At 40.6% G+C, this 23,330-nt stretch overlaps 1 protein-coding gene across 1 annotated transcript in view; it reads right to left on the bottom strand.

Moving 5' to 3' along the window:
- Positions 1-77: 77 nt before the first annotated feature.
- The window catches only part of wwp1 (WW domain containing E3 ubiquitin protein ligase 1), a 35,303-nt gene continuing 12,050 nt past the window's right edge, over positions 78-23,330 (bottom strand). The window contains exons 4-25 of the mRNA XM_029529059.1: positions 22,594-22,732; positions 16,440-16,564; positions 15,863-16,015; positions 15,307-15,376; positions 12,040-12,221; positions 11,057-11,474; positions 10,765-10,860; positions 10,136-10,310; positions 8,630-8,684; positions 8,201-8,285; positions 6,796-6,924; positions 6,482-6,554; positions 6,299-6,370; positions 6,035-6,123; positions 5,783-5,942; positions 5,535-5,668; positions 4,557-4,697; positions 4,332-4,452; positions 3,975-4,079; positions 3,759-3,855; positions 3,020-3,092; positions 78-2,775 (exon numbers count right to left, since the gene is read on the bottom strand). Of these exons, the coding sequence (XP_029384919.1) occupies positions 2,676-2,775; positions 3,020-3,092; positions 3,759-3,855; positions 3,975-4,079; positions 4,332-4,452; positions 4,557-4,697; positions 5,535-5,668; positions 5,783-5,942; positions 6,035-6,123; positions 6,299-6,370; positions 6,482-6,554; positions 6,796-6,924; positions 8,201-8,285; positions 8,630-8,684; positions 10,136-10,310; positions 10,765-10,860; positions 11,057-11,474; positions 12,040-12,221; positions 15,307-15,376; positions 15,863-16,015; positions 16,440-16,564; positions 22,594-22,732 (2,792 nt within the window). The 3' untranslated portion in view covers positions 78-2,675. The remainder of the gene's footprint in view (positions 2,776-3,019; positions 3,093-3,758; positions 3,856-3,974; positions 4,080-4,331; positions 4,453-4,556; positions 4,698-5,534; positions 5,669-5,782; positions 5,943-6,034; positions 6,124-6,298; positions 6,371-6,481; positions 6,555-6,795; positions 6,925-8,200; positions 8,286-8,629; positions 8,685-10,135; positions 10,311-10,764; positions 10,861-11,056; positions 11,475-12,039; positions 12,222-15,306; positions 15,377-15,862; positions 16,016-16,439; positions 16,565-22,593; positions 22,733-23,330) is intronic.

Raw genomic sequence — 23,330 nt, forward strand, 5'->3', positions numbered from 1 at the left:
GAAACACAAATAATTTTTGGCATAAATCCTGAGCAGGCAGCTATTAGAAGAAAACAGACGTGGTCATGGAAGGGGTTTATTCACTCATTTATTTGTATCTCATAAGTCCATCTCTTCATTTAAAATGGATGAAAGCAGATTAAAAATGAATCTTCTATACACGTTGTCTCCAATAAAGGGGCATTCTGTACAGTGTAGTTGTTTACAGTGTGTATCTACATGTGATATGTTACAGTGTGGGCGAGTTTGAGGAGGCCTCAGCCGGAGTCACAGTTCCTGTGCTGACCTACAGCAACATGATGCTTTAAACATGTCCAGTTGATGTTCAGCCCTGGCTCTGGCTCCGATGAAGGCCATCTCAAACAGCCCATCTATCTCTGATAAGCACAAAGGCATCACAGATTTCCATCAATGGCGCTTCGGCTCTGTGTAATTAATTATAATATTTAAGTACTTTATTTACTTTCATTAATTTTATACAATGAATATTCACATACAATTGATTTTCTTTGATGAATGGTGTCTGCCCAAAAGGAAGCAGAGTTATGAGTTGGCTCCTTTGGCTACAATGTTGGTGCCTCCACACTGCTCTTTCTCAGGGACAACTGAATACATATTATGTACAATTGATGACGAATCACAAGCTCCTCTTACAACAACATAAAGCATGTTGCTGCTGTTTTAGTGGTGTGAGAAAACAACAGAACTAAAAATGGCCTGCCACAGCCAAAGCTTTTTTTCTTTTTTAATTTCATTAACTGAAAGAATAAGCACCAAAGTTGTCATATAGTAACAATGGAGTAGAAGACAAATAGCATGTCCCCTGGAGCATTTTTGAAAAAACAAAAACAAATGGGGAGGGGGGGAATAAAAAAAAAAAACAACAGCAAGAAACAAATAGGGGTGCAAAACAAAGACAACATACAGCAATGCATTGCATTACTAGGCTTTTATTACTAGCCTGCAGGGTCAGCGTCTCTTCAGAGCTCTGTCCATTTCTTTCACTGACATATCTTCATCACAGTAAGGCTTGTCATGTCAGCGCTGTCAGCGCTGTCAATGATATTGAACAGGAGCTCAATATATTAACCTCTTCTGAGGAGAGAAGGCCCAATATTTTGACTTAGGTTAAGTCATGTTGCGTGGCTAAGTTGTGTTAACAGCCAAACAGCAGATACATACTGCGTGAGACAGCAGTTATTCTCTATCAATACTTTACAGGTTCAGGTGTCTGACCAAATTAATATTCTCAAGACATATATGTCTGGGGTTAAATTCTTCACTTTCTTTGAACAGTTCTCAGTCTGCAGTTTTCTAAGTGAATCATTGACGAACACAGGTCTTCTAAGCTACTCTAATCATTTACCAAATCAATCTAACACTGTCTGTGGGGTGTTCTACATCATTTCCTGCACTGATGATGACATTAATGCAGCACTGTCTCCAGCTGTGACTGGTTAAAGTTTTTAAAAAGAGAAGCTGAAAGCTCCTCTCAGCACATCAACACACGTACTGAGAGGAGTACATTCATCAGAATTTATCAGTGAGGTCTATGAACTTTGTCTTTGATATTCTTGGTTAAATCATTATAGTGGTGCCCAGAGCTGAAATGCTAAAGTAAAAGTGATTTCCATGTTTTCTAAAAACAGAAACCAAGTGCATGTCTGGTGTTCTGTAAACCCAAGGCTTTATAGACTGGACGCCCTTCACTCAGAAGCATGAGAGTCAGCCAAGAGTAAATCAATAGTTCAGCCACTCCAAATGTCTGCATTGAAACTGTTTCCCAAACTGCTCAAAGTTTAAAGTTTAATGAAAACTGTGACTGTCATCCAGTTGGCTGTGGTCTAGGTGGCCTGGATTGTGTTCAGCGCACACAGATACACTCATGCGCACAATTCCCTCCTTCACTTTAGAAAAAATTTCCTTTGCTCCCCAAAGTTCCATTAGATTTTTGATACAGGAGATTTTTTCCAGAAACTTCACACCAGAGTCTATTTTCCCATGATGCTTCTTTCTCCAGGCCACTTTCCACAATCTCATTGTGGGCTGTGTAACATGGTTCATCTGGTTCAGATCTGTGCATCCTTAAACACTTGATTATAAACATATAATGTAAAAAAAAAAAAAAAAAAAACTAATGTAGAGGCCAAGCGATCCATGCTAAAATTTATGTGGTGGAAGACAGTCTTCTCATCTTCAGAGGGAGTTATCCAAGCACGCTAAACAATTGCAACAATTACTATGTGTCCAACAAGAAAAAGAAGAAATTCAGGCACCAGACCCCAGAACAATCCCTGCCTTTTAAAATCTCTATAGAACTAGAGCTTTAAAAGTAGCACTTCTAATACAAAATCCCCTCAAAACAAGTGTCATGTGTCAGTCTATTTTAAAAAGCAGTCAGCAGTGGGGAAAAAACATAAAAAAATATCCATGATTTCTGTTTTTAAACAGAGGAGCAGAAATCCTGAAATGCTTGCATATTTCATGATGGAGTATCATATGATCGCTCAGGGCTGGGGATCAGGACTGCAGCAAAAATTATACTGCAAATTAAGATTTGGTTCAAAATGAGAAAATAGCTTATATACATTGGTGGTTATCTTGTGCAATTCTTTTAGTTTGTTAGACTGACTAAACAGCGATGGGGAAGGGATAGAAATACTGGACTCTTCCCTCTATTCTTGGCCAAATCCTTCTGTTTCCTCAATGGCAAAGAGTAGCTTCTCTTTCAGCTGCTCAAAGCTCTTGTAGGGAGGCAAGTCCAGACGATTAAAACTGAAAACACCAGGATGGAGAAGCAAACATCACAAGATACACAATAAAATGCCTGATTCCATATCAAGGAAGACAAACGCTGTCTTACATAAACTGTGGCAACTGTGATGCACTTTTCTAGAAAACTGTTATACCTGTGACAATTCAGTGTAACTCGCTTATAACTACTATTTCATGTTAATGTAAATAATAATATCTTCAGGTAAAACTCTCAGAAGAACCAGTGGCACAGAGCTGCACTCACCAAGTATGGCTCCGAGGAAGCCACGTGTCCTTGCCCACTTTCTCAATGCAGAATTTCTGGGGCCCATTACTTCCTGCAAAAGCAAAGATGGGGTGATTTGTTTCAGTGTCACTTCAGGCAGAACTTATCTAAAACGCTGCAAAGCGTTCATTGATAATTGAAACTGAGGGAGTTGTCTGTCAAAATGAAGAGAGAAGAGAATCTTGGTGCAATAATGAGGAAACATGTTTCCTTTTCAACAATCAAGAGAAGACTTCATGTCTTAACATTCAGAGGGCTCAACAAACGATTGGTAAACATCATACACACTGAACAACTTTTCATCATTTAACAGACAGTAGACAGCCAAAGCAAACAAAGCGTTTTTCTGGCTGAAGCGGTAGAACATCCCGGACTTACTGGGTCAGATCTTTCACATGACATCAGTCTGAGCTGGATTCAACCAGCAGCAGACTAAAGGTAGAGACTTGAAACAATCTGTGAGCAGGGAAGCAGGGAAGCAATGATGCTTCCCTGCTGCTACTCAAGTATGACACTATGACACTATGTTCATCTGTCAAGTGTCTTTAACCCCAAAGCTAAAGGGCTATCTCTGTCACACATGCCTTCTTATACTGTCCTTTAATGTTGACTCCAGGTCACAAACAGTGTGACTGTTCAAAGACAGTCAGCGGCTCTTGATGTCTGAATGATCATGAGGTAAATGTGTTCCCTGTGTGTGTGCGTGTCTGTTACTGACCCATGAGTTCAGCGAAGCCCCCCAGAGGAAGCCTGCAGGTCCCAGTGACAAACTGCATGAGCCGCAGTCGCACCTCGTTGTCCACTTCTTTGACCAGCTGAAGGGGAGGAGGAGACAGCAAACACACTGATCACTGACCACACTGCACAACCCAAGACCTACACAAAAGCTAATGGGATATTCTTTAACAATTAAGAGGCTGAGCTGAGACTCTACCTGCCAGAACCAGATGATCTGTTTGCTGTTCCTGGTATAGTGACGGTACACTGTGTTTCTCTGCCAGTCCTGCAGGTCCACCTCCTGCATACCGCACAGCATCACCTGGATCATGCACACATATATACATGGATGACAGGGCACACAAAGAGAACCAGCAGAAATCATAGACAAGAGAGTCATTTGCTTTCCTGCACAAACCTTATTATTTGATCCAATTTCTATTGATTAGTCAATTAGTGAAATCTGGAGGGGTTTATTTCAGAATCAGGATTGCTTAATTAATCTCTCTTGGGAAATTGTTTAAATAGAAAACAACAGATGCATACAGAATCAGATTTTTGGAGTACTGCTCACCTCCAGCTCCTTCTCATCAAAGTACTGCAGCCACTGAAGTGGAACCACTTCATTGAAACCATCCAGGAAAGCTTTTGTCTGACCTTCAACCCCACGAGAGAATCTCCACTCTGCCATTAGACTGCAGGCCGGCCAGATTAAAAAACAAACAAAAACACATTCACTGTAAGGGACACTCAGAGGCTAGGTATTTCTGCAGCTATGATGAAACTGGCTATACTAAACCTGATATACTCCTCCTTATTCTCCTCTGTAACTAAGACATTGGCACCGTCAGGTTTGAGGTCATGGGAGGTGATCTTTCCCAGAATCTCCATGTCTACTGAAAAAAACATCTCCAGGCCACACTCTTCAATGTTGTTGTCCCTGAGGAGACAAGAGAGCCCGCTATTTCACAGAGTTACACAGGGTCAACGGCTAATTGGTTCAAAAAGAATTCTGAATATGAGCAACTTCTCTGTGCAGGAGACTTTTTGTCACCTCAGTCATCCCCTCATAGCAGCTCTAGCGCCGGAGTCTCCAAAGAAATTATGTATTTTATTTTCTCGAGTTGCATCTTGCACGGATATACAAGTCTGTCCAGACCTAGACCCATACTGCTCACTCCAAATGCTTTTCCTTCTTCTCCAATATTCATTCAGTATTGAATGTTGTGTAATTTTTTGTTGCATTTCAGATGTTAAAGGTGTATTTTCGTCTCTGGATTTGTCACAGGTGTAAGTCAGCTTGTGTTGTCCAGAAAGAAAATAAAAGTGTATTGCTCTTGCCCATTTAAGCTTCTCACAGATTATTGGGAAGGGAGTAAAAACTGTAGACATTAAACATATTTTATCTGTATTTGTATCTGTCAGAATAAATCATGAGTTTCTTTAAAGAGTTTCAACAAGTTTGATGTGACAGCAACCAGTGACAATGGTTTTCCAGGTGGGGGTCAAGTGACACAGATTTTCTGAGCAAAGATGAGTAAGGAAATTCTAGGTTATCTAATTAACAATGCACATCTCTCTTTAATAAAAAGTTCCACTGAATGACAAGTGTTGTCACTTTGAAAGCTTCACAGAACTTTGATTGTTCAAGTTAAGGTGTGCTCACAGATGTACAGTACAGGCCAAAAGTTTGGACACACTTTCCTATTCATTTGAATGAGAAGGTGTGTCCAAACTTTTGGCCTGTACTGTACATTTTCCAGTGTGGACAAATTACCTGATCCATATGAGCGAATTATAGAACTCAGGGTCAATGGACTCGAGATCTTTGAGGATAAGCTTCTTGTTCAACATGCGTTTGTAAAAAGGCAGAGAAAAGCCTGTGTCGATGAACTTGCCATGGAAAAGAGCCTGAGGAAATAAATAAGTGCAAATATTCAAAGTGTTTTGGATACAGCTTGATCAATTATTGTTCAGTAAAGATGAGGTATTTCACTTATTGCATTTTGTGGAATGTAAACTTGCCATTGCAATGAAACGGCCTATAAAGCAGAAATAGGAGAGGTGGTCAGGATTGATGGCTGAGGCTGGGTTGATCTGCAGACAGTAGTTGCTCTTGCCGGCATACTCAAAAAGACAGTACATGGGGTTTAGCACTTCGTGAGACAACAAGAAGAACCACTCTCTGAAAAGTAATAGAGGGAAAGAAGGCAAACATCAAAGAAGTTATGATCAAGACACTGAGTGTAAGTAATCAAAGAAGAAAATCTATTTTACCGTGCTAGACCACCATAGTCAAGACCCTCTTCACCTCTGAAGATGACATAGAGTCTCCTCCTCAAATCATATGGCTTAAGGGCCATGATCTACATGACACAGAAAAAAACAAATCAGGTAAAACCTACATCAGCAACAATAGTGAATGGTGGTTTGGATATACAGCGGAGACAATTTCTGAATTTAAGGGGTGATGTATTTGAAATGTATTACTATGTGCTGTATGACATCTGTGACAGGAGGGTGGTGGAGGGACCAACTTACTTGCTGGAAAGAGTCTTCAAACAGTGTCTGTCTGGAGACTGTGATCTTCACATGGCTAGGGAGAGCATTGGACTGAAGAAAGAGAGGATAAAAAAATGAATGCATTAAAAATTACAATAATTATGTCAGACTGAGTGAAGGAAAGAGCGATGGAATGGTACAAAAAAGAAAAGAATCACCAACCTGGCACAAGTACCGAAAATGGGCAAGCTTCCATCGGAAACTACGCTCATAGGCAATTTGAGGGCCCTTGGTACTGAAAGCACAAAAAGATTTAAAAGTTCCAATGAAGCAATAACAAAGTGGCATGAATAGTGAAGTCGGTTTTGAAAATAGGTGAAATGTCTCATATTCCCTAAAGAACGAAGGACATGGAAACAATGGCCTGTAATATTCTCCTGTTTCCACGATGTTAATATTGGTTTAGGGCATGACTCAAACATGTGACCTGATGCATAACATATGAACAGCAACAGCATTTTAAAATGGGTCCTTACACGGAGGACTTTCCAGTGCGGGGGTCACTAAAAGTGGTGGTTCGGGTGTTGTGATCCACAAAGTAACGAACCCCTTCTCTTGTGTACCGGATCTCCCAACCTTCAGGCAAAGGATCTTCATTCTGTAGCCTTAACACACAACAAACAAAATAAAGCAATTAAGTATCGTCTCTAAGTGTCGTCTCTAAAGAATTTTACACACACACACACAAACGTCAAGACTTTTGCTACTTAAATTATTTTATTATTATTTGTGGGTCTGTGGGTCTGGTTACCTCTTCATTTTATTTTGAAAAGCTAAGCGTAAGTCCACACAGCTTCCTGTTTTGTTTTATCGTGGCAGTAGTTTATATTCAGGTCTTAGAAGCACACAGCCCATTGGCAAGTCGCAGCAGCTAACTGGAAAATAGACTGCCAACGATGTTTAGCTTGTAAATACATGTGTTGTGTTGATATTTTCTGCATTGTTAGGCAGTCATCTAATAAGAGTGCTACTTAGCATTCAGCTAGTGCTGCTAGAATTTTCCACGAGCTTCTGTTAGCATTCTCAGCTATTGATGTTAGCCAAACACAATAGTATTTAATCATTTGGGTCTAGTGTGTTTTATATTATTCAACATCAGTTTTATTTGTAAAAAGACGTTTGGTTGTAACATTTTAACATTTTAAACAGTATCTCAATGAACGTTAGTGGTGGAGATATACATCCCTAGTAGACATCAGGGGCTTGGGGTAGTGCATGGGGTTGTACTGGGAGTCTGCCGCCTGCAAATGGCAGGGCTGGCCCTGGTCAGGTCTCTAGCTGGGTGATTCTGGTGGGGATTGCCACTCCCGTGTTTTCCTCCATGTCCTTGCGTGGGTTGGACCTGGGGCTGACTCTAGGGGTTTGCCAGGGGCGGGTTTTTTCCGGTACCCCACATTAGCTCCAGTAAATTATCCACAGTATCCAATGACAAACTGTACCATATACATACACACACATATATACACTCCCTTCCTGGTCTCATGGTTTATGTTGATATTGATGTTGCTAATCGTATCGTTGATATTTCTGTGTGCACCCCCTTCTCCCCCACATTAATATTGTTGATGACTTTGTACCCCCCTCCACAACCGTCTTCACTAGCCTGCTCCTATTCTCTCTTTCTATCCACTCCTGAGTCTCAGCCTCAGCGGTACCTGTACCAGCAAACTAATACCATTGCCAGTAAAGGGTTATGTCAGGATGTCAATCACAGAGTAAAACCGTTTCAGCACAACAAGGCACCAGGAGCATTCATATTGCCTGCCACAGCTGATGAACAGGACAGGTTAAAAAAAAAAACAAAAAAACCATAAATAAATAATGTATATATCTTGTGCGTTTTAGGGGTTTATTTCTCATGTGTGGAAAATAGTCTCTCACCCTTGAGTTCGAGGGTCTTCCCACTGCGTTGTCTTGGTGTTATGATTGACAAAGTACACTCTATCATTGGAGTCCACACGTCTCTCTATTGTTAAAAAACACACACAGCTTAATAATCAGGATGGTCAAAATGTAGTAACAATGACATTCTTATTACCAGTGCTGACTTATGCTCGAAAAACTGTTAAACTGTCAACTGTGATCTTTGTGATCGATGACCAGTGACAGCAAAGGAAGTAATAAGGAGGTTGACAGGACTATAAATCCAGTTTTGACAAAGTCACTATACAATACACACTTTACAGAAGAACAGATTTATGGCATGAAAATAAGCATATTGTATGCTGAAACATCTCTGTACCCTTTTAGATTACTTCAAGTACTGTATACTGGCACCATGTGGCTTTAGAAAAAAGAATGTGAACTCACCCCATCCAGGAGGTAGTGGGCCAAGAGGGTCATTCTCAGCAGACATCATGGATGCCTGGAAACGAGAGATGCACACATAGACATAAATTTACAGGTTCTCTCCAAAATATTCTAAATTCCGAAAAAATAATATCCTCAACAGGAACACTATAGAACTAAATGTGAATCAAAAAGCTGTGTTCTGGTTTGAAAATGGCATCTATGGCGGGTTACTGTTCAAGAATCAACAAATGGCTGTCATTTGGTTTGTGCTGTAAGCTACACATCAATAAAGATGACATTCCTGCATAGATGAAAGCCTTGGGAGCAGGACCCTCAAAAAGATCTCACTTCTCACTTTTGAGGTAAATGACACTGGATACCAAATAGTATTGCAAAACTGCACTAAGAAAGAAATCAAATTAATTGGGGAAAGGAATGAAAAGAGGGACATATTTAATCCTTAGAGGTCTGAACCTGTACACATGCTTTTTTTTTTTTCAGCACAACTTCATCTATATGATCTGATAATTTATTTTTCTCTTTAACCTACTATATTTACACATTGGGAAATTAAAATGATTGTATCTCCGGTTTTACATGGTTTGAAATTTGCACTTTCAGGCAAAGTTGAGTTTTTCTTGGCAGTGCTTCGAAGAGGTCATGGGATCTGATCCCGTCGGCATGATGATTTCAGAGCTCTACCTTAACTCAACTTAATTAGGCATCGCAGTGTGTGTCATGTCTTATTACATACGATTTATTTGTTATTATAAAGCCTGGATAATCAAAAACCAAGACCTTATTAAAGATCCCTTAACTTCTTCATAAAAAAAAAAAGAAAAGAAAACAACTAAAAATATCTGTAGAAGAGTTCTGGACCATTATAATAAGGTGAATATCTGATTCAATACACAGTGCAGAGAACAGACAACGGGTTAATTGGCGATGGAGAGCCACACAAACTAAACTTAATCACCTTCAAAGATTTGCAAAAGTGGTTTCAGCAAGAGTCACAGTCTGCTTTCTGTTGCACTGAGTAAACAGTGTACCATGGGGGAATCTGAGCTAAATGCACTACTTAAAAGCTAACAAGCTGATAAAAGCTAACGGGTGGAATGATCCGGTGTGCTCAGGTGACTCAAAATGTCTGGACATTCCCTCAAGAAGTTTAATTTTTCCCATGTGTTCCACATGTTTTCCACATGTTAACCAACGAGGGAGTTATTATTTCTGACTAGGCAGGCAGATACTAAACACGGGGCATTTAGTAAAAATAGTTAACAGTAATATTTCACTCTCACTATTTCCAGGCATACAGTAAACATAGTGTTACTTTCATTTTATGCTATCAAATGTGGAGAGAAGTTTACCCGATCAAAAGGGATTTGAGGGAGTGAGGGGGCCCTTTAATTTGAAAATTGATTCAAAAATGAAAAGATGATTAACAAACTCAATCATTAGCAAAGAGTGCATAAATCAAACAATTAAAATAGTGACTGAGGGGTGCAGTGAGGTTGGTCTTACAGAGTAGAGGTATCTCTGGTTAAATTGGTGCATAGCTCCCTGCAGTTGGCTGCGCTGGCTCTGCCATTGCTCAAAGTTACGAACTGATTCCATTGTGGGACGCTGCCATGTGGTGGTGCGAGTGTTGTGGTCCACATAATAGATCCTGCCCCGGTCATCCACTCGTCGCTCCCAGCTGGCACAGTGAAGGGGACAGACGATGCAATTAAAAAAGACACAAATATGCCAACTTGTGAGAAGGGGGCTAATCCTGCAAAGACCAGGGTTAGGGTCCAATCTGATGCTGACTTTAGACCCAATTAATTCACAATAGTTCAAAGATGTTTATGGTTGCTATAAATTCAACCCCTGTAACTATAAATGCTCACTTCCACTTGATGATATTCATCAGACAATGACTAACTGACCCTGACCACCACCCTAAGCTAAAATTTACCTCCAACAAAACTGAACACAGGGGGGATGAGTGGACAAATAAACGTTGAGTGACACATATACATTATGAAACTCTGTTGATCATAATCACCATGGAGATCAAAAGTTTTCACAAAAAGACAAATTTGCTAAAGTGACACAATGTGGTCAGAAAGGAGGTAAAGACATAAAGCATGTTTTGGACTGGTACTTACCCCGGTGGAAGCGGCTGTGGCCTTTCCCAGGTAGTAGTCCTGGTGTTGTGATCTACATAGTATGTTCTCCCATGTGGGTCTTTCCTCTGTTCCCATCTAAAAAGACAACAATTAACAATTACAAGAGTGCAAACAAAAACAAAACTTCATGTGGCTTGCTAATTTGTGAAATTAGTGTGACTTTACTGCTCAAAATGCTCACTCTAAGGTAAATCCCTCATACTGTAATAATAGGTTTGAAAAAAAAAATTCAGCAATAACAATCATGGAAAGCAGAAAATGAGCATTGTACCCTGGTGGCAGAGGATCTGAGGCTCCAGCACTGGGGACCTGCTGTCTGGGTTTGGCCCCATCTGCAGTTACAGTTACACTGCTACTACTGTTACCACCACCCACTCCTGAAGCATTTGCCACTCCCAGTGCTGGAGTGGAAGAGGATATGGAGGTTGTTGCCGCAGTGGCACCCTGGGCTGAGGAAGTCACTGTGGAGGGTGAAGCAGCAGGAGCATCAGGTGGCTTAGCAGCAGGAGAAGATGAGGCCGGAGGCTGGGTGGACAGTGGTAGGGGATGGGATGTGTTATTAGATGCTGTGACAGAGTCCAGTTGGGCAGCATCTTGGCTGCAGTCCTCATGGTCATCTGCAGGGGACAGCACATCTCCTCTTGTAACAGATGATGGCACGAGAACAGCATCACAGGACTCCCCGTTGACTGCAGGCAAGTCAGGGAAACACAATGGTGCTGTGTTAATATATGGAATGGACTCTTCCTTCACCCACGTCTCAATGTCAGTGATGTCTCAAGGTAAAAAAGTTCAATTTAAATGGAAGATTTAACAACAACGGTCTATTAGTCCAGTAGTCTTATGCCTTCTGATCGATCAACAAGTGTCTCTGTGAGTAAACATCCACTGAACAAAGGGAATAAGTGTTGAAAAAGGTATTAATTTTCTAACCTTAAAAGTAGAATTTTAAGAACACTTCAATTGAAGAGCATACACTCTTGAAAAGAGTGTATGCTTTAAACATCTGCGGCTTTGCTTTGTAACTTAATTCAAACATGGGCAAAAATTAATGTAACTTAAATATCTCATGACATCAAAAATATCGGAGGAAACGTAAGTATTTTAGATTCTCAAATAAAAATATTCTCTCTCTTTCTATATATATATATATATATATACCCCCCCTGCCAGATAATATGTTGCCTAGTTCTCAAAATGGGCATAAATAAAAAAACCTTTACGGTAATTCACACATGTAAAATGTGAACTCACCAGTCCTGTTCTCCATGTCATTATCTGAAGGTTGATGGACTGAGGTGGAGCTGGGTGTGCTGTCTCCATTGATGACATGAGCAAGGGCGGGGCTGCCGGAGCTGGAAGGCATCTGACCATCTACACCATTGGAGGCAGAGCAGGAATCTGACCTCGGGCCCAAGTCTGAGCCATTCAATGTGCTTCAGGAGAGAACACAATCATTCCTCAACCAAGTAACACTTCATAAAACTTATACTATACATTAGATATCACATACACGACACATTAACAAAAATGTCAATTCTATTAACTAATGCAGGGGGAGGACAGGACATAATGGGATGGTGTGATATTATAATGGCATAGCTGAAAGGGCCCTTGTGAAGCAGCAGCATTCTATCCATGCTACAGACTACCCTCACCAAGATCAATAAGATGTCTCTAACCCTCTATGCCTCATGACTAATTCTGTCCAGGAAAGAAGAAATAAAAAGACAAGTGCAGACAACTCCAAAGAATGGTCTTAATCATACAATATGTTCAGTGGAATGCACTGCACAGTGAGTAATACCAGGAAATCACCATCACATTTCCCCAATTTTCAATTAGTTGTACAGCCCAAAAAGACTGGAAACCTTTCCAGTGATTATTATTACTTTTTTCAGTATCAATCACTTTCTTACACTATGTTTAAGGCCATTGGACTTGCTGTCTTAGTACTGAAATCCAATGCAAGGAGAAAATAAGGTTAAAGGGAACATGAATGAGTGTTTATTTAAATTCTTTAAGCATAAATCAGGGGTTCAAACTCATTAACCAATAGTTCAGTTTCACCTGTACAGATTCAAAAATACACATTGAATGAAAAATTCATCATGGCGCTGCAATAGTTGGCTGCTAATAACAAAAAGGCAACTCTAACCACCAATAGAATTATTTCAAGAGGTTACTTCATATTACCGTATTTTTCACACTATAAGGCGCACTTAAAATCCTTAAATTTTCTCAAAAATCGGCAGTGCACCTGTGACGACCTCAGGCCTCAGATCAGTTCCTGCTCCTGCCTCTGCTCTCTTTTTGCAGGTTCCCTCCCTGATTGCTCCTCCCTCCTCGTTGGGGATTGCTTGCACCTGGGCAAAGCCCTTAAAAGCTTGGGAGAATCCAAGATGGCTCGCCCTCCCTCCTGGAAGGCTTTGTTTGTTTGGTTTGACCTTATTTAGTTTAGTCTGGGTTTCCTTCTACACTTATGTTAGCACACACATCCACAGCACCCAACACCTTCATTACATTACATTTAACAGGCAAGGTTGGTTGAAAGTGGTGAACAGAAACACAGCAACATCTGTTTGGTTACACGCTCTGGTTACATGGTTACATGCAGAGCCATGGCATGGTAACAGCCAATCAGTTGCTCAGTGGTGCAAGATGTCAAAAAAAATTGTTTTCCGGGTGTCATGGCGGGCATAAAAATACCCGGCTCTTCCTCATCATTTATATTGAAATTTTGGAAAACTTAAAAAAAAAAAAAAAAAAAAAAAAAAAAACTTACTGTAGAAAACTTTAGGGAACTATTTATTTGTTGTTTATTTGTTTGTCCTCAGACCTCCCAGCACTTTTTGTTAGAATTTTAAAACAAAGATGCTCATTAAACAAATGAGCAGAAACATTTCCACATTTTTTAAGGCACAGCAGCTTGTGGTCTTGCACAGCAAGAACAGGAGTAATGTAAAGTTACTACACCATCACTGTAGAACAACAAAAAATGAATCACCCCATTTCTGTTTTTCACATTGTTAATCAAAATAGATTAAACCACCCACATACATCCCTGATGAAGAAGAAAAGCTGTCTCCAGTAATTTTGTTCATACATAATGGATGTATTCCTGGCAAGAAATGTAATTTCAGTTCACACACACGCAAAAACCCAAAACAAATATGTGTTACTTCAATTGTCTTTTGTTTAAAATGTATAAGTAATAATGATGTTATGTGTAAGGTTTTATTATTTAAGTACCAAGGGTCAAAGTGCCCGCTAACACAAATGACCACTTGGCATAAGCTGGAAATGGAAAAGTATACAACTGGCATTCGGACTTGGGAGAAATTAAAATACAGTAGGCTTGGGTGCTGATCAGCTTTGATGCAAGTGCAACACCCAATTTAACATGATCATTTTTACCTTTTTCCTATTGTAATGTCTCAACTTGTCAACCTGACAACAGTCCAGCATGTTGTATTGAGCTTGAACATGTTTTAAAAACATAATCAATGATTAAATATTACATATTGAGGGTGTAATGTCAAAGAAATCCTGTTAGGTTATGTTGTAATTTTTTTGTCTTTTTGTCTCATGACTTCCTGCTTTATTTTGAAACCCTACTCTCATTTCAGGTAACTTGCCCTTCCCCTTGCATGTTTCCCTCTGGTCTGATTGTCTGCCTAGTCCTGATTGTCTCACCTGTTTCACATTACCTTGTGTGTGTGTCTCCCTTTGTCCTGCGCCAGTTCATCTTGTCTTCATGTCAGAGAATGCGCACTTACTTCCAGTTTCATGTCCAGCCAGGTTTTGTATTTCTTTGATACTTCATCTTGCTTTTGTTTTTTCAAGTTTAGTAGTTATTCCTCAAAATAGTGTTTTTTGTTTCCTCCTAGTGAGTGTTTTTCTATTGTTTTTGTAGTTAGACATTTTCCTTCTCGTGAGTGATTTTCTGTTATATTTCTAGTTACAGATGTTCATCTGTGTGAGAGATTTTCTGTTTGTACTTGTCATTAAAGGATTGTTTATTTGACACTTTGTTTCTTGAGTCGTGCATTTGGGTTCAGTCCAAGTCCAGACGTGTCAGAGGGTCTGACACTTACACAAACAACAACCCACACATGACGCACACCAAATTAGTCTCCGCAATTTCCACAAGAGCTAGCAGCTCATGCTCTCCAAGCTGCCCCTGTGGCGCATCTATTCCCAGAGGGGAAAGAAAGTTACATTTTAGATTTCTCCCCATTTATGTTTAGCAGTCCTCTTAGCAACTCCAGATAATACCTCTGGTTTTGCCTCTCAAAACACTGTTAGCCTCATTGAAGGACAATACACATGCATGACAAAAACTGGTACCAGTTTGGTAGCCGGTACACAGTAAAGCAGGGGAGTAGATCAAGAGCAATGACACAGACAGGAGGCTGGAAAACAAGTCTAGCACAAATCAGGAGAATGCAATGTACAAGCAAGGTAAAGAAATAAAGGCTTTTTCACAAATGAAGATGCTTGATCATTTAGTTTGTTTACCTGTTGGCTACCCTCGAAGAACACGAAGAATCTCCATTTTCATGGATAGTATCACCATTCTGTTGGACTTCTGGAAAGAATGGGAAAATAAATGTTAGCTTGCAGGCAACCACCATTCAATGTATTTTTCACCACAGCCACTGGAGTGTTTTATTTCATTATAGCACATGGTCCACATGAGTGAACACAGTATGGAGCAGTGGAATCCTGAATCTATCTACAACTTTGAAGTACTATTTATTTACACTAAAGTTAAGTGTAGTGGTAGTGGCTACACTAGCATGTCACCAGGTGCGCACAGATTTTGGCCTGTATTTAGAGTTAAAAAAGCACTTGCATGGTATATTGATAGCTACTCCTGTCAGGTCTTGTGTGTGGATGGTTATTTACTGTGGACTTTCAGATTTTAATGCATGACACACACTTAGCAAAATCACTGAATATATGTACATGCTTTTCTCTCCTTATGCTTCCCCATGGGTTTTAGTTTAATAGTTACACAAAGATCTTAAAAGTGAACCATTAACCAGCCTTAACATATAAATAGCACACTCACTGGTGCCATTTGTGGCTCTGCAGTTGGTAAGCGGTTCCAGTTCCTCCTGGTCTGTGACAGTTAGGCCATCTAAATAGATGGTGAGCTCCCCGGTGGGCACCACGGCACCCTTCTGCTCAACACTCAGCTTCAGCACCTCCTTCACATTGTCCACTGTAGAACAGAAGCACTATTCGTCATCAAGATACAACGACATTATAAATGTTTAATTTGTAATTTTTGCTTTTTGATTTGCAGGCAGCATCAACAACTAGCTGCTGTTAGTTGTGATCCTGCAACATTATGATCCTGCAATAGCTCAACTGAAACAGTTATTTTTAATTACCTTTTCTTGAGTTGCAAATAGTCCAACAGTCCAAGAATTTAATGCTATGATTATTCTTACAATGTTTCTTGTGTTTAATCATTCTTTAACATAAGGGCTGTTAACAATGTACATGACGGAAAAGGTTCAGAATTCATAGCTCTGGATTTGTTTGGTTTAATTATGTTAAGTTATGTTATGTTATGTCTAAGTAAATCTGCTGTGGCACTAAAGTAACATAATGAGTATTCTGTGTCTTAAGCTGAGCCATACATTTTCTGTCATGCTGCTCCAATGCTTGCATCAGGTCCAGTGTGGCTTTGCCCAGCAGAGCATCTGCTTTCAGTGTGTGGTGACTCCATACTTTAAAATCCACCTCTGTTTGGGGTGTTACATTCCTGGATAGTCAGGGCACAAGCACACATATATCTCATTTTTAAAAGAGCAACACATTTTGCATAATTGACAGCATCATCAGGGAAGGTAAACAGACATTTTCAAAAATATGAAAGTGTTAAAAAAGATCTGGTTTCTATAAGGTCTCTAAAAATTATAAAATAATAAAACATAGAGATGTGCATTTCCAGTCAAAATGCTAATCGAACGTTCCGATCTATTCAACTTTGAATCAACATTTGCCTGCTGTACACACACTGAACACCAGAGGGGACATACAGAGAAATTGAGAGGCTGTTCAACCGTTTCTTTTATTGAGGGCAATGGGCCTACTAAGGATCTCTATCAAAAAACATTATGAATAGATGTGGGCTTTTTTTCTCTTCCGCAGAACGCTTTAGGGTTTCATATTGATGGGGCTTGGGTCAAACTGGAAGTAATTTTTTTTGAGCCAACGGCACATGTAAAGCACAAATGAGGCATAATTAAGGAGAGTAAAGGCCTATATTTTTTAAGTTATTGATTAATTGATTAGCTGAAAATCTTCAATGCCTATCTCAAAAAAAGAAACGTAAAATGATGCATGTAAGCATGAAATAAATAAATGGATGAGAGAGAATATCAAAAGGCAAGACATACAGAACTATATGGGTGGGGTGGAGGAGTGGTGGTGACTTCCCAAAAGCCCTGAATCTTTTATAATGCTCAAACTCAAATATAACCCCAGATTGGTGCCATTTCCCCTCAGTCTCTCTGATGGGATCAACAAATCAATCAATCAATCAATTCAGCTCAAAACAGAACAAAAATATGAAGAATAAATGAAGTGAAGGTCTGGTGAGGGCAGGTAAAGAGGAAGAGGGATAGTAAACGAAAATTTACTGACAAAAGAGTGCAGAGTGAAGAAGACAGAAAAGGAGAATATAATGACCAAGCAACTAATGAAGTGGATGGTAATATTTCATAAACTACGTGTCCATGATGCTTATCCCATGGTGCAATTTCTTAAAGAAAGGACAGCATGTGAATAGTCAACAGTTTTTGACACTTAGAGATAATTATTGAAGACATTTACTAGTCCTTCTTGGTGAACCATAAATACTAAGCCAGGGCAGCCCAAGTTATCATTGCACAGATATGAACGTCTTCTCTAGAAACCATCCTTTATCATGGTCGAGAGGTTTGTGTGCCATAATGAACCTGGGAGCTGTTTTGTCAGGAGCCATGTGCTCCTGGTAGGGTCTCCCAAAACAAATTGGCAAGGAGACAAGGAGCCAAACAAAAATCAATATTAAGAAAAACAAAATAAAACAAAACAAACAAACATGACAGATAGAAGGTGACCCTGTCCAGAGAAAGTATACATCTGGAGTCAAGTCGGCTCTGCCACGGTGCCCGGTTGGGCCAATCCTGCAGGAGCAACGTGGTCACTCTTCCTCCCCCATCTTGTAGACCTATCACTGGGTGGGGTGTGCTGCCACATGGATGATGGTGATAGCGAGGAGCTGTGGAAAACTAGGCCTGGGTGACAGAGGCTGGCTCTGGGAACATGAAGCATCACCTCCATGGTGTGAAAGGAGACCTTAGCTGGAGCCCTGCATAGGGCTCTGCTGGGGGACTTTGTGGTACTGCGTGGAGACTTCAATGTGCCATATTCAAACACAAGGATGTTCATAAGTGCACTTGGCACTAGAGCACACTGGACCAAAGCACATGATCGATTTTCTACTAATGTCATCAGAACTGAGATTGTGTATTTTAGACACTTGGGTAAAGAGAGGGGCAGAGATGTCAACTGGTCACCATCTGGTACCAAATTGGGTTAGGTGGCAGGGGAAACTCCAGGACAGTTATACTAATACAACGGTGGAACTTCTGAACCCCACTAATCCACCCTCTGTAATGGAGACAGAGCTGGAGGATAAAGGGGAATCATCATCATTTTCCCTGGGTCAAGTCACTGAGGTAATTAAACAACTCCATTGTGGCAAAGCCCCAGGGGTTGATGAAATATCTCCTGAAATGGTCGAGGCTTTGGGTGTTGAGGGGCAGTTTGGCACGCCTTTTAAACATTGCATGGAAGTTTGGGATGGTGCTGAAGGAATAGCAGACCAGGCTGGTGGTTAAGGGTTAGGGTTAGGGTTAGCCACTATACTTGATTTTTTTTTTTTTATATATATGTAATGTGTTTAAATGTACTAAGGTTAGGACAGACCTCCTGTTATCTGGGAGTAAAGACGTGGTAGTTAGTAAGGTGGTTCCAAACCCAACCAAGGGGAGAAAATGGAATCCAAGAATGGCAGTGCAGGAAGCAAAAGCAACTCTTAGGCATACAGAGATTGTGGGTAATGTACAGATAGGCCAGGGAGGCTTGGGGCTTGGCCCAGGCAAACCAGTGTGGAGTAGAGCAGGTCCCAAAGAAAAGAGGAAGCTAGCTGTGGAGCAGGTTCGTAGACAGGAGGAAATATTAAGGAATGCATGGGCAGTGGCTCAGTCTAAGCAGGGACAGTGGTTGAACTGGGAAGGTGTAGAGAAGAAAAAGCTTAGTTGGAAAGAACTGTGGAGTATGGAGGAAAGCAGCATTAGATTTTTGATTGGGGCAACATATGATGTATTGCCAACTCCCCAGAACCTAAAACTCAGGGTAAATGGATACCCGCTATGTTCGTTGTGTTCAGGTACTGCAACTGTAAAGCACCTCTTGTCAGGTTGTAAGGTTAGTCTGTCACAAGGACAGTATACGTGGCGACATAACCAGGTTTTAAAAAGCTTAGCTGCAGGCATTAATGATATACGGAGGCAGGCAAATTTAGGAAGGTCTAAGGCAAAGAGAGTTGCAATTCAGTTTGTTCAGGAAGGAGGGAAAGTTAGTAAGAGAACAAGGAGGCAAGGCAGCTTAGAGGATGCCAGTGACTGGGAGTTGCAGGTGGATTTAGGAGGAAAGCTTGTTGTTCCCCAGGAAATAACCTGTACAAAGCTAAGGCCTGATATAATTTTGTGGTCGAGGAGTAGAATGAGAGTATATTTCATAGAGCTGACTGTGCCGTGGGAGGATTTCGTTGAAGAAGCATATGAAAGGAAAAAGCTCAGGTATGCAGATCTAGGTAAGGATGCTGAGCAGCGAGGATGGAAGGTTAGGATTTGTCCAGTGGAAGTAGGATGCAGAGGGTTTGTAGCCAGATCTGTTGTTACTTTGTTGAGGGAGTTAGGAGGAAGGGGACAGAGAGTGAGGAAAATAGTCAAATAAATGTCAGATGAGGCAGTAAGATCCAGTCAGTGGATTTGGATTAGAAGAAGTAATAGTAGCTGGGGGCCCAGCAGGGGGAGCTGTTACGATAGACAGACTCTAGGGAGAAGCAGAGGAAGAAATCCAGGAAGAGGAAGTGTATTTAAGTGGAGGATGTGGCCTGTTTGAGCCTCTTTGAGACCAGGCAGTTAGTCCAGGTGAGTTTGCCTGTATTGGTTTGATTTGGTTTGATTATAGGACTGTCCAGGTGAGTTTGTTTGCTGAATCTGCTAGTGTAGCTTGTCCTCCACCTCCTGCACCCTCTTTCATGTCCCCTACCAACCAGGGTCTGTATCCCATCCCTACTTTTATCTCCACCTCTTCTATTTCTCCCCCCTACCTGAGCCAGGGTCTGTATCCCCACCCCGCTTTCACTGGTGCAGTTGGTGAGAGGTCAGAATAGTTGACAGTAGTGCTGCTTGAGATAGTTGTCTTTGTGTGAGGAGTGGTGATGGCTGGCATTAGGGGAGTGACTCTGGGACGCCAGTGATCACTGTTTAGCCTCCTGGAGGTGTCATGGGCCTAACTAGAGGAAACACAGGTGAAAGGAGGTTCCCACCTGATGACCCCAAAGACATGTTAGCTATCACTGCTCACTGGCTTAGTTAGACATTGTCTGTAGGGCACATAGGCAGGGCAAGTTTGTTGTAAGGGAGTTAATCACTGAGTCTGGTCCATTTTTTGTTGCACAAGTTTTTGTTTACTCTAAAAATGTGCATAAACATAAGTTCATATGTATGTAAGAAGATAATTGTGTATAAGTTTGCAAAATGTTAAGTTCATTGAAATACTATAGAATATGGTTTTGCATTTTCAAAACTATTAAAAGATATTTAAAAAAAAAGAATGGTGGTCCCTCTCTTTGGGAGGGTGTGTGGTAATTACAGGGGAATCTTACTATTCAGCCTCTCTGGAAAATTTTACTGTAAGGTACTGGAAAGGGAGGGGGCGGGGGCAAAAGCCCAAAGTAAACCAAATAAACCCTAACCCTGAATACAGCAACTCCTAAAACTACTGCAACGCCTCTTTTACATCTGGAATCATTTTCACCTCTGAATCTCTCAGTGCTAGCTTCTATAGTCTCAGCAATCAGACCGTCAACCTGTCTATTAGACCCAGTACCTATTAGCCTCTTTAAAGAGATTTTTTTTTTTTTAATTTCATTGAGCCATTCATTCTAGATCTGATTAATTTCACCTTATCTTTGGGTTATGTATCTCAGGCCCTTAAGACCACAGTCATCAAACCCCAGCCTAAAAAGCTGAATCTTGATCCAGATGTTTTGGCAACCTACAGACCCATATTGAACCTTCCATTTATCTCTAAAACATTGAGAAAGCTGTAGCAAGACAACTACACGACCACCCTGACGGGAACGGTTTGTTTGAAGAGTTTCAGTCAGGATTTAGAGACCATCTTAGCACAGAAACAGCGCTGGTTAGAGTCTCCAATGATATTCCTATGGCTTCAGACAATGGATCAGCCTCCATACTATTTTACTACAGAGGCTGGAACATGAAATTGGGATCAGACAGACATCAGTTTGTTCATGTTAACAACAGCTCCTCCTCATGCACTGCAGTCAGTTAAGGAGTCCCACAGGGTTTGGTCCTTGGACCAATCCTCTTCATACTTTATCTGCTTCCTCTAGGCAACATTATCAGGAAACACAGCATCAACTTCCACTGTTACGCAGACGGCATGGAGCTGTACTTATCGATTGACTATCTGACTGACTTCATTTGGCTCTGACTGCAGGCATGTCTTGAACACACAAAAGTGTGGATGACCCATAATTTTTTACTCCTTAATTCTGACAAAACTGAAGTTATTGTACTCGGCCCTAAGCACCTCAGAGAAATGCACCTCAAAGAAATAATCATCTAATCAGTCTGGATGGCATTACTTTGGCTTCCAGCTCCACTGTAAGAAACCTTGGATTAATTTTTGACCAGGACATGTCCTTTGTCCCTCACATAAAACAAGTCAGTAGGGCAGCTTTCTTCCACCTGAGAAACATTGGGAAAAATCAGAAACATCCTCTCTGAGGATGATACAGAAAAACTAGTCCATGCATTCGTAACTTCTAGGCTGGACTACTGTAACTCATTACTATCTGGATGTCCAAACAAATCCCTGAAAGGCCTTCAGTTGATTCAGAATTGCACGAATATTAACAGGAACTAGGAAAAGAGATCATGTCTCTCCCGTGTTAGTTGCTCTTCATTGGCTGCCAGTACAATATCGAGTAGAATTCAAAATCCTTCTTTTAACATATAAAGCTCTTAATGGCCAAGCTCCATCATATCTCAGAGCTCATAGTTCCTTACTGTCCTAGTAGGCCACTCCGCTCTCTAGATGGAGGTTTACTTGTGGTTCCTAGAGTCTCCAAGAGTAAATCTGGAGGCAGATCATTCAGTTATCAGGCTCCTCTTCTATGGAACCAACTTCCAGTATCAGTCCAGGGGGCGGACTCTTTAGTAATTTCCAAGGCTAGTTTTAAAACTTTTTTGTATGACAGAGCTTATAGTTAAAAAGCTAAAGTCCTCTACTCTTTAGCTTTGCTGCTATAGACCTAGGATAATGGGGGAAGAACTGAGTATCTCACTCTCTCTCTGGAGCACAAGTAGAGTGCACAAAGAGAAGACCAAGAAATTGTGGCGTTGACATAAATAAATAACTCACTATGGCACAACTACATAAAAAAAACAATACACACAAAGGAGACAAATTATTGCTGCTTACAGAGTAAGCCTCTCATCCCATTTAGGACTGGAGGAGCTGTGAGACTTTGCTGTACGACGTGACTCCCCCTCCGCTGTGACCTCCACATAAATGGCAGTCCCAAACAGGCTCTTCTTCCTCTTGATTTTGGCACAGGAAACTGGCAGTACATGAAGAAGGCAGAGACAAAAGTTAATCTTTACTTTCAACATTTCATACTTTCAGTCTATACCATGCACTCATTCATCTTAAATAATAGAGGTGTCATTATTTTCCCACTCTTCAATTTCATTTTCAATTTTAAGGTCACAATTTGCTTTGATTCTCAATCCTTTTTAGGTTATTATAGCATAGATGGCTATGTCAGTACTGTAATCTAGTGTAGAATCACTGAAATAATAACTCTCTTATTATGGTGTCATGAGTGATAAAATCTCCCTTCAGTTGTTTGCAACTAACCACACTGAGGCCTTGTTTTCAAATTTAAATAACTTAAGGTACTGTAATAGTAACTTCTTTTACACGTAAACTGGAAACTTACGAAACTTTGTTGTAAATATAAATATTAATGCTCGATCACTTTCTTCCCATATGACCATTCACTTAACACTGGTCAGTATTAAGTGTGCACCTTCACCATTATAAAGCAGGTCCACAATCTGTTTGTGCCCAATGTTTACTGGTGGTGGTGGTTTAAAGCTTGTTTACATACAAGAAACCTTGTTTCTTGTATGTAAACATACATATTCACATGAGCC

Source organism: Echeneis naucrates, chromosome 20, assembly GCF_900963305.1.
Source record: "Echeneis naucrates chromosome 20, fEcheNa1.1, whole genome shotgun sequence".
Taxonomy (NCBI): domain Eukaryota; kingdom Metazoa; phylum Chordata; class Actinopteri; order Carangiformes; family Echeneidae; genus Echeneis; species Echeneis naucrates.